Raw genomic sequence first — 13,319 nt, 5'->3', positions numbered from 1 at the left:
GTTCTCTTGCACCAAGTCGTCCCTGTTCAACAACTTGAAGTACACACAGGTGGTTCGCTGCTTTATTACTACATTTTTACACTGGCCACTCACTGAGTGTATAGGCTGGCCGCAAAGACGATGTCCCTCCGCAGCAGAGTGGCTGCCGTCTCCATCTTGGCACCTAGCACAGGTTCTCCTACCAGGCGGGCTGCCCCCCTCAGCGAGCGACACATCTCGGCCAAGCGCTGGATGCAACGGACCACCAGGCCCTCAGGAGTCCCCGACAGCCCTGCCAACTCAGAGAAGGGCTGTGGGGGAAGCAGGGTGAGGACTGAGTATGGTAGACCTGGGCAGCCTCCCCCTAGCCAGCTGTCCACAAAGCCCCAGTTATTTACCATGCCCCGGGCCCACTCGTACACGACCTCCACCAGCCCAAAATTCAACTCTCCGACAAATTCTTCCACGGTCTGGTTCAGGCCACAGGCCACTTGGACCTCACCAATCCGCTTGGCCACAGCCCGGACACGTTCCACTCCCTGCAGATGGCCAAGGAGAGGTTCAGACCCCGCCTTCCTTCTTTAGGAGTAGGGAGCCCCTGATCAAGGAAGAAGCCATTCCAGCTCTTAGGGGTACTTAACAGGGCTGGAGGGGGTCACCTGAGGAATACTTGGGGGTGGGGATTGGGAATGCCACACCCAAGGGAGAGAAAGTGGGGTGGGTGTCCCATACCTGTTTGAGGGTGCTTGGGAGCTGCTCCCCAGGGTCCCCAGGGCTCTGGCAGACCAGGCCAGAGAGCAGGGCTGCAATCTCTTCTGGCCGCAGGGCACTTAGAGCGTTGTCAAACATGAGCTCAGTGAGAAGCAGCTCGTGGCTGCTCATGGCACAAGCCACCCGCCCTGCCAGCTTCACAGTGCCTGCCTCATCTACATAACCCAAGGTTCGGAGCACCTAAAGAAAGATGGTAGGTGTTGGGAGCCTGCTCTCTTCTCTCTCACTAGCCCCCTGTCCCCACCCCTGGCCTTCCCACCTCTACTCGCTGGTGATACTCTGGGAGCAGAAGCAGTGACTGATCTGACAGCAGGAAATGCAGTCGCTCCATCTCCTTCTGTATCTGCATTCGCTCCTGCAGCTTCAGGTACTGCAGAGAGCCACCAGCAGAAGCATGTTAGCTTTCCCCTTATCCCAGAGCAGGAGGGCACTGAGGACAAGGGCAGAGATGAGGGTGGCCAGGCTACAGGAGAACAGAAGGGAAAAGCCTCCCTCTGAGCTTGGGAGCTGGCATCCAGGACCCTACCTGGGCGGAGAAACGGGGACTGTGCACACACTGAGCCCCCCAGATCAGCTCCTCCAGCTTCCTGGCCCGGAGCCCTCCCTCAACCACTGGCACATCCTTGAGCTGCAGGTCATTGACAGGGTCAAGGGGAGGGGGTCCCGCTGGGTAGGCCTGTGCCAGACGCAGCAGTTCCTGGACAGCAGTGGTCACAGCCGCAATAGGAGGATCCTTCCTGAAGAAGGAGCAAGGTCTTAAGACCTAAGGCAGAGTGTTCTCTCTCAGAGAAGCCCTCTCAGGCCGGAGAGACACCTCAACCACCCCTCCCTACACCCCCTCTGGTCCCCTCCCCAGGAAAAGGATCTCCCTAGCCATCTCTGACTTGAATTTTGGTTGCTGCCTCTTGCTGAAGTCCTCCAAGATCTTCTCCCCATTCACCCGTAACACCTTGGTGGTGATGGCAGCCACGTCTCCTGGCTGGAGCTTGGCCACCGTGTGGTCACATGGCCCTGTGAAAAGGGAAGAGCAGAGTCAAACCTTACGATGGACCCAAACATCCTGCCTACATTGCTGTCAGGAACCCGGACATCTGCCCCATGCTCACCTTCAGGCAGGAACAGCTTGAATCCTACAAGGTCATCCGGGTAGGGCACATCTGGGGTGGCTGGTGCCCTCCCCTGTGGGTCCTCAGACACAGGTTTATCACACAAGATCAGGGTTGTAAATACCCTGCTGCTGGAATTTGAGGAGACCTAGGGTAGATGGAGAGGCCAGGCCAGGGCAATGTGAGGAGTGGACATCAAAGATAAGAGACCAGGTCCCCACCCTCAGGCAGGGACCACAGAGCAACTGCAGAGCTCATCAGTATGGACTGGTAACCAAGTCAATCAGAACAGTCTGAGGGGTAAGGGGGAGAGGCAGTGGGGGAAGGGAGGATAAGGAGGTAGGCATGAAGTGGTGGCAATGGGAGAGAAAGGAAGGCAGGAGGGAAAAATGAGTGCTATGTGACAACTGCCCCCAGCCAAGTACAGAAGATGGAGATAGGGCTCCCTCCCTCTGGGGTCTAAATTTCCATTGCCCTCACCTGCAGGATCACACCCAATGTGTTATGATACTCCTGAGTCTTCACAACCACCACCCTTCCAGCTGAGAGAGATTTCAGCCCATTCACAGACTCCATGATGCGTCGCTAAAGAGTGGGGATATGCACAAAAGGGATAACAAAGGAAGCATAACAGGGACACTGAGAATAGGTTGGGACTAGGTTCAGGAGCACCCAGAGTGTCACATTCTCTTCCTCCCTTCCTCCATCACCTTCACAACACTCACCTGAATCAGGTTCCGGGTCTCTGTCAATTCCTCCCCCCAGCTGTAATACTCAGGCAGGTCAACCAGTTGGCCAGTCGTGTCAGGTTCCTCCAAGGCCCCCAGTCTTTTGGTCAGTTCAGCTAGAGCCTGTTCGTGGGCCTGGGTGGAAGTGTAGGGAGGTATGAAAGGAGAGTCCCCCGGCCCAGGATGCCACACTCCCCACATTCACTGCCTTGTCTCTAGATGTCCACCTCTTAGTCTGGCTTCCCTTGTCCCAACATGCTGCCTGGTTTACTGGTCATCCCAGCCTCCTCACCTTGCTGTCCTTGCGGGATGGAAACTCCGAGAAGCTCCTCTTCATCATGTCTTCTACCCTGAGGGCGTCCACCCGCAGTAGGTTCAGGATCATGGTGTATGTGAGGCGGAACTGGGACTGCAGCTGCGATGGCTTCCCCTGGGGCACGTCAGAGAAGCAGTGAGATTGGGGTGGGATCTGCTGCCCCCCAAGCCAGCCCTGTGAGGACCGGCTCTACTCTCAGCAGATCTAGTCCCCATGGACCATGGGACCCTAGACAAACTGTGTTTACTTACCTCCTCTGCAAAATAAGGGAACTAAATAAATAGGCCCTCAAAGGTTCTACCTAGCTGTCTTCACAATGAAAAAAGACTAGAAGGGGTGGGATTCAATCTAATCCTCGGATTTGCTTGCTCTGACCTTGGTTTCTCTCAGGCAAAAGAAAAAAGTACAACTGACCCTTGAACAACAGGGGTCCACTTACACGTGTATTTTTTTCAATAAATACTGTCCAATCCTGTAAGTATTTTCTCTTTCCTGTAATTTTCTTCATCATGTTTTCTTATCTCTAGCTGTATTATAAGAATACAGCAACAAATACATATACAAATAAGTGTTCATCGTCTATCTGTTATTGGTAAGCCTTCCAGCCAACAGTATAGGCTATTAGCAGTAGAGTTCTTCAGGACTCAAAAGTTGTATGCGGATGTCTGACTATGCAGGAGGTCAGCACTCCCTAAACCCTACATCGTTCAAAGGTCAACCGTAGAAATAAAAGAGAGGGGAAGAGGGTCAGAAGAGAGAATCCAGCAGGTCCCCAGAGCTGGGGCGCTCCCAGCTCAGCCTCATACCGTCCTGGCTCACCATCATCATGCGGTGCAGGTCTGCCATCTCAGGCACACGGCCCTTGCAGAGCAGGATGACAGTGCCAGTGGGGTCCAGGCCCCGCCGGCCTGCCCGGCCGGCCATCTGCACATACTCTCCAGGGAGCAGATCCCGGAAGGTGGAGCCATCGTGCTTCCGCATAGAGTCAAACACCACTGTTCGGGCTGGCATATTAACACCCATGGCAAAGGTCTCCGTGGCAAACAAGACCTGGGATGGAGGAAGATCAGTAAAGGGGCTACACGGACACCCATCCCTGGCCAAGTGTACCTTACTCTGTAGCCAAGGCTGAGTAGGTACCAGGCATGGTCCCAGACAGTTAACTCGCAGGATCTCATTTAATAACTCTCAGAGCAAAACTATAGAGCAAGTACTATCATTTTCACTTTATCTATTTGGCTACCCACTTCTTTTCTTGTAACCCATATCCAATTCCCATATCCCCACTGTCAATCATCCCAATGCATTTAGAGTATCTCTTTGCGTGAACATATTTTTGCAGAGTATATCTTATTTTTGGTGCATGTAATTCACAACTCATGTTAAAGGCAGTTACACCCCAATTCAAAAAGATATACACACCTTTAGGAAAGTAAAGTAACTTTTCCTATGCTTGCTAATTTTCTGGGTTTCCCTTCTGAATACCGCCTGTGCCCATTCTGTGCATCTCCATTTTAAGATAGGAAAGCTAAAGTTCAGGACGGTTAAGTAATCTGCCTGAGGTCACACAGAAGTAGTGGAGCCAGGATGCATACACAGGCAATCTGGTCTAGACCCCAAGCTCTTAACCACTGCACTGTCCTGTCTGAGCCCTGCCCCTCCACCCTCCGCACAGCCTGTAAGGGAGCAAGAAGTGCTCTGAAGAGTCCCTCTTCTACCAGTGTGTGTACCTTGACCAGGCCTCTACTGAAAAGCATCTCCACGATTTCCTTAAGAATGGGCAGGATGCCACTGTGGTGCACACCCAGGCCACGGTGCAGGAGCTCGGACATGTGCAGGACCTGCAGGGAGCCAAGGCCCATGGTCAGGGATAGGGTAGTGGAGAATCCTTTCTAGACAGTCTTCAAGACCCCCATCCACACCTGGGGCAGCTGGCGGTCAGAGCCGCGAAGGCGAGCAAGGCAGCGCTGCAGGAAGAGGTGAATCTCACTCTTCTCTGAACTTGTCGTGAGATCCAGGGAGGTGAGGCCCGAGGCTTGCTCATCACAGCGACCCCGCGAGAAGGTAAACACGACCACAGGCAGCTGCGCACGGGTGCGGAGGGAGGCCAGGAGGGATAGGTACACACCGCGGTCCTGGAAAAGGGGGCAGAAGGGGGCAAAGGTCGCATCCCTGAACCCGTCAGGGCCAAAGTGAGGGGAGGTGAAACTGTGTCAAGTCAGATGGTGCTCAAAGCTCAAGTCCAAACGCCTAGGGAATGAGGGAAGAATGGATAGAGGAGAAACAGGTGGCAGCAGATACAGAGCCTGCCGGCTCTCACCTGTGCAGGCCCCCCCTGATGCGTCGGTTGTTTGGCCCCAAAGGTCTGGGCATGTTTGCTCATCCGCTCCTTCTTGGCCTCCACAGCTGCATAGTACCTGGGGCACAGGGAGGGTCGCTGATCACAGTCATGCCCAGTGGACCCAGCCCTGACTCTGCCCCATCTCCAGCGTACCCCTTTGTGTGGAAGGCACCTCGGGAGTCCAGCAGCAGAAAGAGCTCCCCCTGGGTCTTGGGGCTGTTCCCCGTGAAGAGATAATGCTCCAGGGGTACAGGACGGGCAACAGTGCTGATCACATAGATCTGGCGCCGTTTCAGTCGCCTGAGTGGGTAGAAGAGAGCAGGTCAGTGGCAAGAGTGCAAGAAGCAACCCACATCTCCACCACCTTCCCCCTTCAGCTTCACCTGGTCTTTTCTGAGAGCCAGACTGGAAGGCTGCCCCACCATCCTATCACCCAACACACAAAATGATCTGGGCCCAAGTGGGGTCTTGCAGCCGCCTGGATCAGACACGCATCCCAGCCGTACCCCTTCCCCCTCTCCACCCCCAAGACACTCTCCTTGCTGTGGTAGTCTTCACCCCCACTCCTAACCAAGGAATGCTATAGCCCCCTTCACCCAAGAATCCCAGAGCACACATCTTACCCAATCCAGTCCGCGAACTCAAGGGCATTGGGGACCGTGGCACTCAGAAGGATGATGGAGACGTGGTCAGGGAGCATGATAAGCACCTCCTCCCACACAACCCCACGCTGGGCAGAGAGAGAAGACTGGTCACTGTCGGCTCAGAGGGAGCTGCCCTTCTGCCCCAGGGGAAGCGCAGAGGGTTACATGTGGGGGCAAAGAAGGCAGTGAGGTCCACAAAGTTGTGTGGACTAGTCTGTGTGATCTGGGTGCACAGGAGAGGACAACTGGGGTGTGGGGACCCCAGGCCTCTTACCTCAGCATCGTTGATGTAGTGAACCTCATCAAAGATGACCCACTCCAGGTCCCGGATGACATCTGAGCCGCTGTACAGCATGGAGCTGGGGAGAAGAGGCCAAAGGCTGATTCCCCAGTGGCTCCTGTCTCCACCCTGTTCTCAGTCAACATGCTGTCCAGAGCAGCCGCACCTTCCTGACCAAAAATCCACCCGTGTTGAGTGCCTATGTCTCACCGAAGGATCTCTGTCGTCATAATGAGGCAGGAGGCCTCTGGGTGCAGCTGTACATCCCCAGTGAGCAGTCCCACATCCCCGAAAGTGTTTCGAAAGTCTCGGAACTTCTGGTTGCTCAGGGCCTTGATGGGTGAAGTGTAGATGGTGCTGGGAAGAGGGCATGAAGTCAGCACTGCCTGTCCCACCCCGAGCCCCCCAAGAAGCATGCCAGAGCCCACGTGCCTTCCTTCTCCCCCCAAACTGCCCTTACCTTCTTCATGACACGACCCCACAAAAACTCTTCCTAAGCTAACCCAGGTCATCGTCATTTTTTTTTAATGTTTACTTATTTACTTTTGAGACAGACAAAGTGCGAGCAGGGGAGGGACAGAAAGAGAGGGAGACAGAGAATCCCACGTGGGGCTCTGTGCTGACAGCACATGTGGGACTAGAACTCTCAAACTGTGAGATCATGAGCTGAGCCGAAGTCAGATGCTTAACTGACTGAGGCACCCAGGTGCCCCACACAGGTCTTCTAACTTGCTCTCCCCACCACACCTTCCCACATCACTCCTGGCCCCATCTCAGTCTCTCTCCAAACCTCTCATCTGAAGGATGAGGTAGCGGTGGGGGAAAGATGACACCGAGAAAGGGTACAGGAAAACACAGGGCCAGCTGGTGAAGGGGCCTATACCGTGTCATGTGTTTCTGGGCAAGGGCAATGGCGTATTCAGCCACGACCGTCTTCCCCGCAGATGTGTGAGCCGCTACAAAGACAGAGTCGTGACGCTCCAAGTGTAAGATGGCCTGTTTCTGAAACACATCCGGCTCAAACGCCCACTGCGGGAGAGAGGAGTAGTTGGAGGCCAAGCCAGAAAAAGAAAAGGGGGCCCTCCTGCCTCCAGCTCTTAGGGCATGCAAGGTGGCTCTGGCATGCAAGAGCAAGGCTCGGAGTGAGCCCCAAGACGAACCTAGAAGGCATCTGGCCTCGGCGGGGAGAGGAGATGAAGGGAGCAACAGGGAAGAGGCAGGGGAGCAGGTAAGCACTGGGCCACACTACCTGGAAGGCAGGCTGGGGAATGAGGCGGTAGAAATCACCAACAGGGGAGGTGACATCCACAGGAATAGCCCACTGCTCTTGAGGCAGGGGTTTGGGGGGCTCTGGAGGGGATTCAGCTGTGGATGCTTCCTGGAAAAGCCGGGGGTAGAGGTGATAAAGATACAGTCAGAGAGCCCTCTGTTACCACTCCTCCATAAAGATGCTCCGGTCTTCCTCCTAGACCCAACCAAGCCAGCCACCCCTCCACTAAATCCTCTTCTTTCCTGCCTCAACTGCCCAGAACCACCAACCTTCAACACTAGGTCCTCCAAGCTGCTTGCTCGGGCCAGGGAAGCATTGCAGGGGGCTGCTGAAACAGTGTCCCCTCTGGGAATTCCTGGCTGGCCCACTGCCTCACTCTCATCCTCATCGCCTCCCCCCAAATCCAGAGGCTCCAGCAAACGGCTGAGGCTGAGCAAGCCGGGAGCTGGAGCCGGGTGATCTGAGGAGCAAGGCAANTTACCTTCTTCATGACACGACCCCACAAAAACTCTTCCTAAGCTAACCCAGGTCATCGTCATTTTTTTTTAATGTTTACTTATTTACTTTTGAGACAGACAAAGTGCGAGCAGGGGAGGGACAGAAAGAGAGGGAGACAGAGAATCCCACGTGGGGCTCTGTGCTGACAGCACATGTGGGACTAGAACTCTCAAACTGTGAGATCATGAGCTGAGCCGAAGTCAGATGCTTAACTGACTGAGGCACCCAGGTGCCCCACACAGGTCTTCTAACTTGCTCTCCCCACCACACCTTCCCACATCACTCCTGGCCCCATCTCAGTCTCTCTCCAAACCTCTCATCTGAAGGATGAGGTAGCGGTGGGGGAAAGATGACACCGAGAAAGGGTACAGGAAAACACAGGGCCAGCTGGTGAAGGGGCCTATACCGTGTCATGTGTTTCTGGGCAAGGGCAATGGCGTATTCAGCCACGACCGTCTTCCCCGCAGATGTGTGAGCCGCTACAAAGACAGAGTCGTGACGCTCCAAGTGTAAGATGGCCTGTTTCTGAAACACATCCGGCTCAAACGCCCACTGCGGGAGAGAGGAGTAGTTGGAGGCCAAGCCAGAAAAAGAAAAGGGGGCCCTCCTGCCTCCAGCTCTTAGGGCATGCAAGGTGGCTCTGGCATGCAAGAGCAAGGCTCGGAGTGAGCCCCAAGACGAACCTAGAAGGCATCTGGCCTCGGCGGGGAGAGGAGATGAAGGGAGCAACAGGGAAGAGGCAGGGGAGCAGGTAAGCACTGGGCCACACTACCTGGAAGGCAGGCTGGGGAATGAGGCGGTAGAAATCACCAACAGGGGAGGTGACATCCACAGGAATAGCCCACTGCTCTTGAGGCAGGGGTTTGGGGGGCTCTGGAGGGGATTCAGCTGTGGATGCTTCCTGGAAAAGCCGGGGGGTAGAGGTGATAAAGATACAGTCAGAGAGCCCTCTGTTACCACTCCTCCATAAAGATGCTCCGGTCTTCCTCCTAGACCCAACCAAGCCAGCCACCCCTCCACCAAGACCTCTTCTTTCCTGCCTCAACTGCCCAGAACCACCAACCTTCAACACTAGGTCCTCCAAGCTGCTTGCTCGGGCCAGGGAAGCATTGCAGGGGGCTGCTGAAACAGTGTCCCCTCTGGGAATTCCTGGCTGGCCCACTGCCTCACTCTCATCCTCATCGCCTCCCCCCAAATCCAGAGGCTCCAGCAAACGGCTGAGGCTGAGCAAGCCGGGAGCTGGAGCCGGGTGATCTGAGGAGCAAGGCAAAAAGGGAAACCTGGTCATGTCCATCTCTGTTCCACAGGAGAAAGCCACTATTTCTATACCCCATCTTAAAACTAAAACTCACCCTTTGGGGCAAAGTCCACACCTTTCTTGAAGCCAGGTGGGACAGTAAGAAGATCTGAAGAACAAGGACAAAGAGATAGAATCAGCATTACTGTGCGGTGGCGTAAAAGTCATATGATACCTAAACCTACAGGATGCCGTTCACAGCGTAGGCACCAGAAATGGGGCTCTCTGCCATCTTTCCATAAAAATAAAGGTTGTTACGACAAGGGTGCCTTTCCCTAATTTTCTCAAAGGCACCTAGCAGCGGCCCACTGATAGGCCTGGGCCCCCCTTCCTCAGGGCCGCCGACTCACAGCCCTACTCCCAAGGGTCTGTCCTGGCACCACCTCACCTTTCTCAAAGTCTATCTCCTCTTCAGCTTCCTCCCGAGTGCTCAGATCTGTTATGGTGGGCTCATCCATTCCACCTGGGAAGAGTGTGGACAAAGAGGGATTTGTGGGGTGGGAGGGATATGGGATGGGTGGGGAACTCTTTCCTAGAGACTGAGGGCGCCCTCTCCTACCACCCCATTTCCACAAAAGTCACCTGGCCAGAAAGGGTATTGTGTCGGATTCCCCCACAGGGACTGGGAGACGGGCCCTGGGGGCCGGCGAAGAGACAAGGAGGTGGTGGCTGATAGGTTTGTATTCTCCAGCAGGACCTGAGGCAACAGACCACACAGCCCCAGTGAGGCTGAGCTTGCCTCTGACGCTTTCCCAATTCTCCTTCTTATGGCCCCTGATCTCCTACCTCTTTGTAGCCCAGTATCTGCCCTGTGGTTGGGTGTCTTTGCGCCTGAAGGTCTGAGGGGACTGGGGCCCCCAGTGTGGCCAGGAGAGACCAGGGATCCATCTTCCTCTGCCATTTTCTGCAGAAAATGAAAACATTTTTCAGGTCTTCTTTCTCTCCTCTCCCAGTTTCCTTTAGGGACTTAGCTCCCCAGTCCAGGCCCCTCCAGACCCCTCACCGGGCTGAGTGTTCCACACCATGCAGAGGCAACCAGGCTGGAGATGATAAAAACAACTGCTCTGCTTCCTGCTGCAGATCGGGGGCACAGGGAGGGAGGCCATGGGGAAGCTGGTAAAGGACAAAACAAAAGGCATTAGGTAAGGGGAGAAGAGAAGACATAGACAAGAAAGTGATGTGATTTGTGTTGAAACTAAAAACGGTAGACATTCCAGACCAACTAGGATAGTCAAGCTGAAGCAATATTTTCCAAAGATTATCTTGCTTTACAGGACAAACTACCTGCTACTGATTTATCTGGAGCAATGGTTGCTAAAACATTACAATACAACATGAAATACAATCATTCCACAATCCCTGGGGCTAGGCTTAAGAATCTGTATTTTTAAAAATCCCCCACCCCCACTCATTATGAGGTACACTTAAATTTGAGAACCACTAGTTTTAGGAAAAGGTAGCCCAGGACTAAGGATGAGAGTCAGGGCTTCAAAGGGTAGCCATCAACAAGTGCCCTGGTGCTTGGAGACAGGTGACTCCGAAGAAAAAACACATTTGAAAGAGCAATTCTCAGACGTAAGGTATCCCCAAAACTCCCTTCTCTGTCTTCACATGAACTCCGGTCCACTAGCTGGGGTCTGCCCAGCACAAGGCAAGCCCAGATGACAGGAATCCAGAGACAGGAGAATGAGGTTACCTTAGGGTCCAACAGTAAAGAGAGTGGAAAAGGTTTTAAGCTCAAAGTGGGTCAAAGGTTAGGGTCAAAAGCCACTCACTGTGCTCTCTGGAGCCCCAGGCACATTCAGCAGCTCCCAGCGCCCGGTGCATCCCAGCTCCACAGGCCGAAGGGGCAGATCCAAGGGATCTGGAGGAGGCAGCACTACAGAAGGAAGGTCAGAGGTCAGAGGTCAAGGGTCACCCCCTTAACACTTGTTGGTTCCACCCCCTCCCCCTCACCAAGTCGCTCTGTCTCCATCGTCTTGGAGCCCAAGCAGCCGCAGGGCACACCGGATATGCAGCGAAAAGCCGTGAGGTAAGCCCCGCCCCAGAGCGGGCGGAAGTGGAGGCGACTTCCGTCACACACACCCGCGGCGGAGGGGTAGAGCGCTACGGAGAGGCTGACCTGAGCTGGGGGACTGCCGGGCGGAAGTGTCTAGCCTTGTGCAGCCTTGGTTACCGCGTTCTCCACCCCTCGCTACGTCATCGCTCTGAGCCAGCTCTCTGTTGCCCGCGCGGGCGCCGCCCGAGACCGTGGGACCCCGGTTACCGCCCCCTCAGGTAAGGTGTTCTCCTTCTCACCCGTCGCCCCTTTTTTCCGAGCTCCTTCTCTCTTCTTCCCCTTTTCGTTGCTCTGAAAGCGCTGCGCGGGTTTCACTGCCTCCTGTGCCGTTTGGACCCCGCGGTTGCCATACTAACCCCAGCGGGGGTAGGGGGTGTCTGATGCCATCGTCTTGGCGACGGAAGGGGTGCTTCTCCCTTCCCGGACCACTTGGTCCTGCAAGACGCTGGTGGCCGTGATTCCTGGAGAGAAGAGGGAATGCTGGTTGATCCGGACGAGCGGGGGCTTGGATGGCAGCCTGGTTTAAGCAAGGGATAGGGAGAGGCAAAAGACAGGAGTAGGTAGGCCTGGAGGGGTGCGGTTGGGTGCAGTGTGGACGGCGTGTGAACCTTGGGCGGTGACAGTGGAGAAAGATGTCTTGGGCCCTGCCCCTGAACCAGGAGCCACCATGTTGGTGATACCCCCCGGACTGAGCGAGGAGGAGGAGGCTCTGCAGAAGAAATTCAACAAACTCAAGAAAAAGGTGAGGGAGTGTGTGGGGGCGTGGCCCAACCTTTCACAGACTCTACATTCTTGAGAACACCTGGGGTGAGTGTGAGGGGATGGGGGGGGGGTTCTTCCAGCTTGGACCTGGAGGCATATCTCCTCTCCGAGTGGGCTTTTCCCAAGTCTTGGTGTATACCTTCTCTCTCTTCTGTGCATTCTGCTGTAGAGTTGTCTTCCTTTTCCGTGGCTTTTTAGTACCAGCGCAGGGATGGTAATCTCCAGGTTTGTTTTTTCAATTCTGTCCGAGCTGTTATTGACAGCCTTCAGATTCCCAGTGTTGCAGCTAGCTATCATCTTCCTATGTATTCTAACATAGTTCCTTTTCTTGATCTTCCACGTAGGACTGACCACGTTCAGTTTTCCCGCGCGTTCGGAATCAAAATCTCCTCTCTCACATCTCCACTATTTGCATAGCCAAACGTTTGCCAAGTCTTCTTGATTCTTCCTTTGAAGTAATGTCTGTTGTTTATTTTTTCCTGTGTATTCCATAGATCCAGTTTTTGCTGATGCTCATGTAGAGTGTTGTAATGGTTTCTCAAGAAGCTTCTTAGTGTGTTTTTGGACAGACTTCTTTCACTCTTATTAAAAATGAACCACTGAAATCAAAAACTCTGTCTCTTTTTCTCAAAACCTGTAGGTGGTTTCCCATTGTCTATGCAACAAATCCTTACCTTGCCATCCCTTTCTAGTCAGAACTATTCACCAGTCCCAAAACATGCATTCCCAAAGCCTTCTTCTTTCTACATCTTTGCCTGTCTGTGTTCTTTGTCTAAAATATTCTTTTCTTTAAGTCTGTTTTGTGTAGATTCTACCCAGGGTCCAGTTTAATAGCCATTTGGCATCAGATAATCTTATTTGCTCTCAGCAACAAGCAGTTTGCACCTCTTACAATCACTCTTGATAATTATGTCTAATCGTCTTATTTCTCAGACTGTAAGCTTCTTAAGGGGAGGAGCAACGTCTCATACTTCTGTTACAAAGCAATGGCGTGTCCTCGTGAAATATTCAGGGGATGGATGGATGAAGCCTCCCTCCCCCACCCCGAGAAAGAAACATAGGCTTGTATTTACAGTTCATATCTTGGGGTTCTGGTCCATGTTCAAATTCCTTACCTTCCACTTCAAAAACTGAGGCTTGGGAAAGCCTCTGGATACAATGGTTTGGCTAGATTACGAATCGCTGGTATTGCAGATGATCCATTGGATTATGTGTGAACGGTAGGGCTGCCTCAGTGCACCACTTCAGGGACACCATTTGCATTGTTT

At 53.8% G+C, this 13,319-nt stretch overlaps 1 protein-coding gene and 1 long non-coding RNA gene across 2 annotated transcripts; one reads left to right on the top strand and one right to left on the bottom strand.

The window, feature by feature from the left end:
• Positions 1–24: 24 nt before the first annotated feature.
• LOC144229000 (superkiller complex protein 2) lies at positions 25–11,239 on the bottom strand. Its single transcript, XM_077760938.1, has 28 exons — positions 11,187–11,239; positions 11,006–11,109; positions 10,234–10,343; positions 10,017–10,134; positions 9,813–9,927; positions 9,619–9,693; positions 9,286–9,339; positions 8,997–9,187; positions 8,706–8,834; positions 8,340–8,485; positions 6,376–6,522; positions 6,160–6,244; positions 5,865–5,971; positions 5,395–5,541; positions 5,221–5,317; positions 4,823–5,035; positions 4,631–4,741; positions 3,720–3,950; positions 2,877–3,014; positions 2,582–2,719; positions 2,337–2,441; positions 1,857–2,004; positions 1,635–1,761; positions 1,277–1,487; positions 1,010–1,120; positions 712–930; positions 378–518; positions 25–290 (listed from the first exon to the last, which is right to left on the bottom strand). Exons 1-28 carry the CDS (start codon positions 11,203–11,205, stop codon positions 90–92), a joined length of 3,738 nt encoding a protein of 1,245 aa, XP_077617064.1. The 5' UTR covers positions 11,206–11,239; the 3' UTR covers positions 25–89.
• A 95-nt stretch (positions 11,240–11,334) lies between these two features.
• On the top strand, positions 11,335–12,031 carry LOC144229001 (uncharacterized). The gene is made up of 2 exons (XR_013334323.1): positions 11,335–11,507; positions 11,949–12,031. It is a non-coding gene; the product is annotated as an uncharacterized LOC144229001 (long non-coding RNA).
• The last annotated feature ends 1,288 nt before the right edge of the window (positions 12,032–13,319 follow it).

Source organism: Crocuta crocuta, unplaced genomic scaffold (genome assembly GCF_008692635.1).
Source record: "Crocuta crocuta isolate KB4526 unplaced genomic scaffold, BGI_CrCroc_1.0 scaffold762, whole genome shotgun sequence".
NCBI lineage: Eukaryota > Metazoa > Chordata > Mammalia > Carnivora > Hyaenidae > Crocuta > Crocuta crocuta.
The sequence above is the reverse complement of the archived record's forward strand: the minus strand, read 5'-3'. Positions and strand labels throughout refer to the sequence as shown.

Coding starts and splice junctions, on each gene's coding strand:
- LOC144229000 (XM_077760938.1), bottom strand. Junction 8,486..8,705: donor TTCCCCAGCCTGCCTTCCAG/GTAGTGTGGCCC, acceptor TCTCTCCCGCAG/TGGGCGTTTGAGCCGGATGT. Junction 5,972..6,159: donor ACTACATCAACGATGCTGAG/GTAAGAGGCCTG, acceptor CTCTCTGCCCAG/CGTGGGGTTGTGTGGGAGGA.